The sequence below is a fragment of the Otolemur garnettii genome, unplaced genomic scaffold, assembly GCF_000181295.1.
Source record: "Otolemur garnettii isolate 467f Iridium unplaced genomic scaffold, OtoGar3 scaffold00198, whole genome shotgun sequence".
NCBI classification, from domain to species: Eukaryota; Metazoa; Chordata; class Mammalia; order Primates; family Galagidae; genus Otolemur; species Otolemur garnettii.
Genome location: NW_003852593.1, coordinates 1,275,981 through 1,277,661, shown reverse-complemented (window position 1 = coordinate 1,277,661; position 1,681 = coordinate 1,275,981). Strand labels below are relative to the sequence as shown.

The following is a 1,681-nucleotide window of genomic DNA, read 5'->3' as shown; positions in this document are numbered from 1 at the left end:
TGATGTATTGTAATCTTTGCTCCTTTCCGTTTGTTAGGTTTAGGGAGGGTGACTCTGAACTGAGTATTCGACCATGAGTCAAAATATGTATTTTTTCAATGTTCTTTTTGGTAAATTTTATATATATATATATATATATTTGTTCCATTAAGAGCTTTGGGGGGGATTGTTTGAACTAATTAAATAACTTTAAATTGTGAAAACCATTAATGGGATTGTGTTTATCACATTTTCAGGCTCGTCTCAAGGAATTAGAGCAAGAAGCTCATTTTGTTGCAGGAGAACAGTTCCTTATAATGAGTAATAATCAGCTCCGAGAGGTAAAGCTAGTGATCCTTTCATAAAATATATTATTTAGGAGTTAAAGGGGAATTTATTCTGAATTTATAAATATTATTTTGTTGACTATCTCAAAAGTATGTAAGTTGTTTGTGTTCTCACAAGTAATTAACACATTTAGATTCATTACCTCAAAGCCTTTAAATCCAAGAAAAGTATTAAATCAAAATTTAAGCATTTTGTAACATCTATTGGGAGTGCAAGTGGTGTGGGTTGGGTCTTCTCTGGTGGGTAGCTTTGCCTCTGTTAGAGTAATGTTCCATGTCTCTCAAATGTGGGACTCTCCGACATGTTTTGTTGAAGATCCTTTTTGGCAAGTTAAAGCTGCACCTGCTGAATCCAGGAAAGAGTCTTCCCAAAATGAGGCTACAGAAATACCCGTGCACGTCGGAAGCTGTGGTAAGGTCGCAAAGTCGTCCTTTTTCTTTTTGGGATGATAGCCACCTGTGTGCTGACTCTCAGACCTGCCTGAGCTTCCCTTGGAGTGCCACCCTCATGCTGGCAGCCACCATTGCAAAAGAGGGGCTCTCACCCCAAGGTCCATCTCCTAGGTATGGACTGTGGAGTAAGAGGCAGACAGTGTGCTGTTGCAGAAGCAATTAATTGGCTTCCTGCAAAGGATACTTTGGGGGAGGGTTTTGACATGTGAGCAGATCTTGCCACTGAGGAACTCCCGTACAAAGGGCAGGGACAAGGCCTTGTGGTGGGACAAGGCTCGGGCTGCCCAGGAGGCTGAGGCTGGAGCCTGTGACTGATGGGAGAAGAGCAGGGGATAAGGACGTGATAGTGCTGTGCTTTGCAGACTGTGGCGAGGAACCTAGACTTTTAGTAAAATGGGTACCCTTGGGAAAGTTTAGGTAAGGTAGTGACTATCATCTTAGGTTTTTTAAAAAAAGACAGAACAGGTGGCACCCATTGCCCAGTGGGTAGGGTGCCAGCCATATACACCAGAGCTGATGGGTTTGAGTCTGGCCTGGGTCTGCTAAACAACAATGACAACTGCTACAAAAAAAATAGCCAGGTATTGTAGTGGGTGCCTGTAGTCCCAGCTACTTGGGAGGCTAAGGCAAAAGAATCGCTTAAGCCCAAGAGTTTGAGGTTGCTGTGAGCTGTGACGCCATGGCACTCTACCTAGGGCAACATAGTGAGATTGTGTCTCAAAAAAACAAACAACAACAACAAAAAAAACCAGTTTTAGGTTAAGAACAAAACTGAGCAGGAATCATAGAAAGTCCCCTATATCCTGCCCCATGTAGGCATATCTCTCCCACTGTCAATGTCCCCTCAGTGTGGCACCTTTGTTACAGTGAACCTACCCTGATACATGACAGACACCAAACAC

General features: G+C 42.9%; 1 protein-coding gene across 1 annotated transcript in view; it reads left to right on the top strand.

Annotated features, from left to right (window-relative positions):
- The window catches only part of POLN (DNA polymerase nu), a 67,427-nt gene that overhangs the window by 13,461 nt on the left and 52,285 nt on the right, over window positions 1-1,681 (top strand). The window contains 2 exon segments of the mRNA XM_023507703.1: window positions 237-320; window positions 643-738. Of these exon segments, the coding sequence (XP_023363471.1) occupies window positions 237-320; window positions 643-738 (180 nt within the window).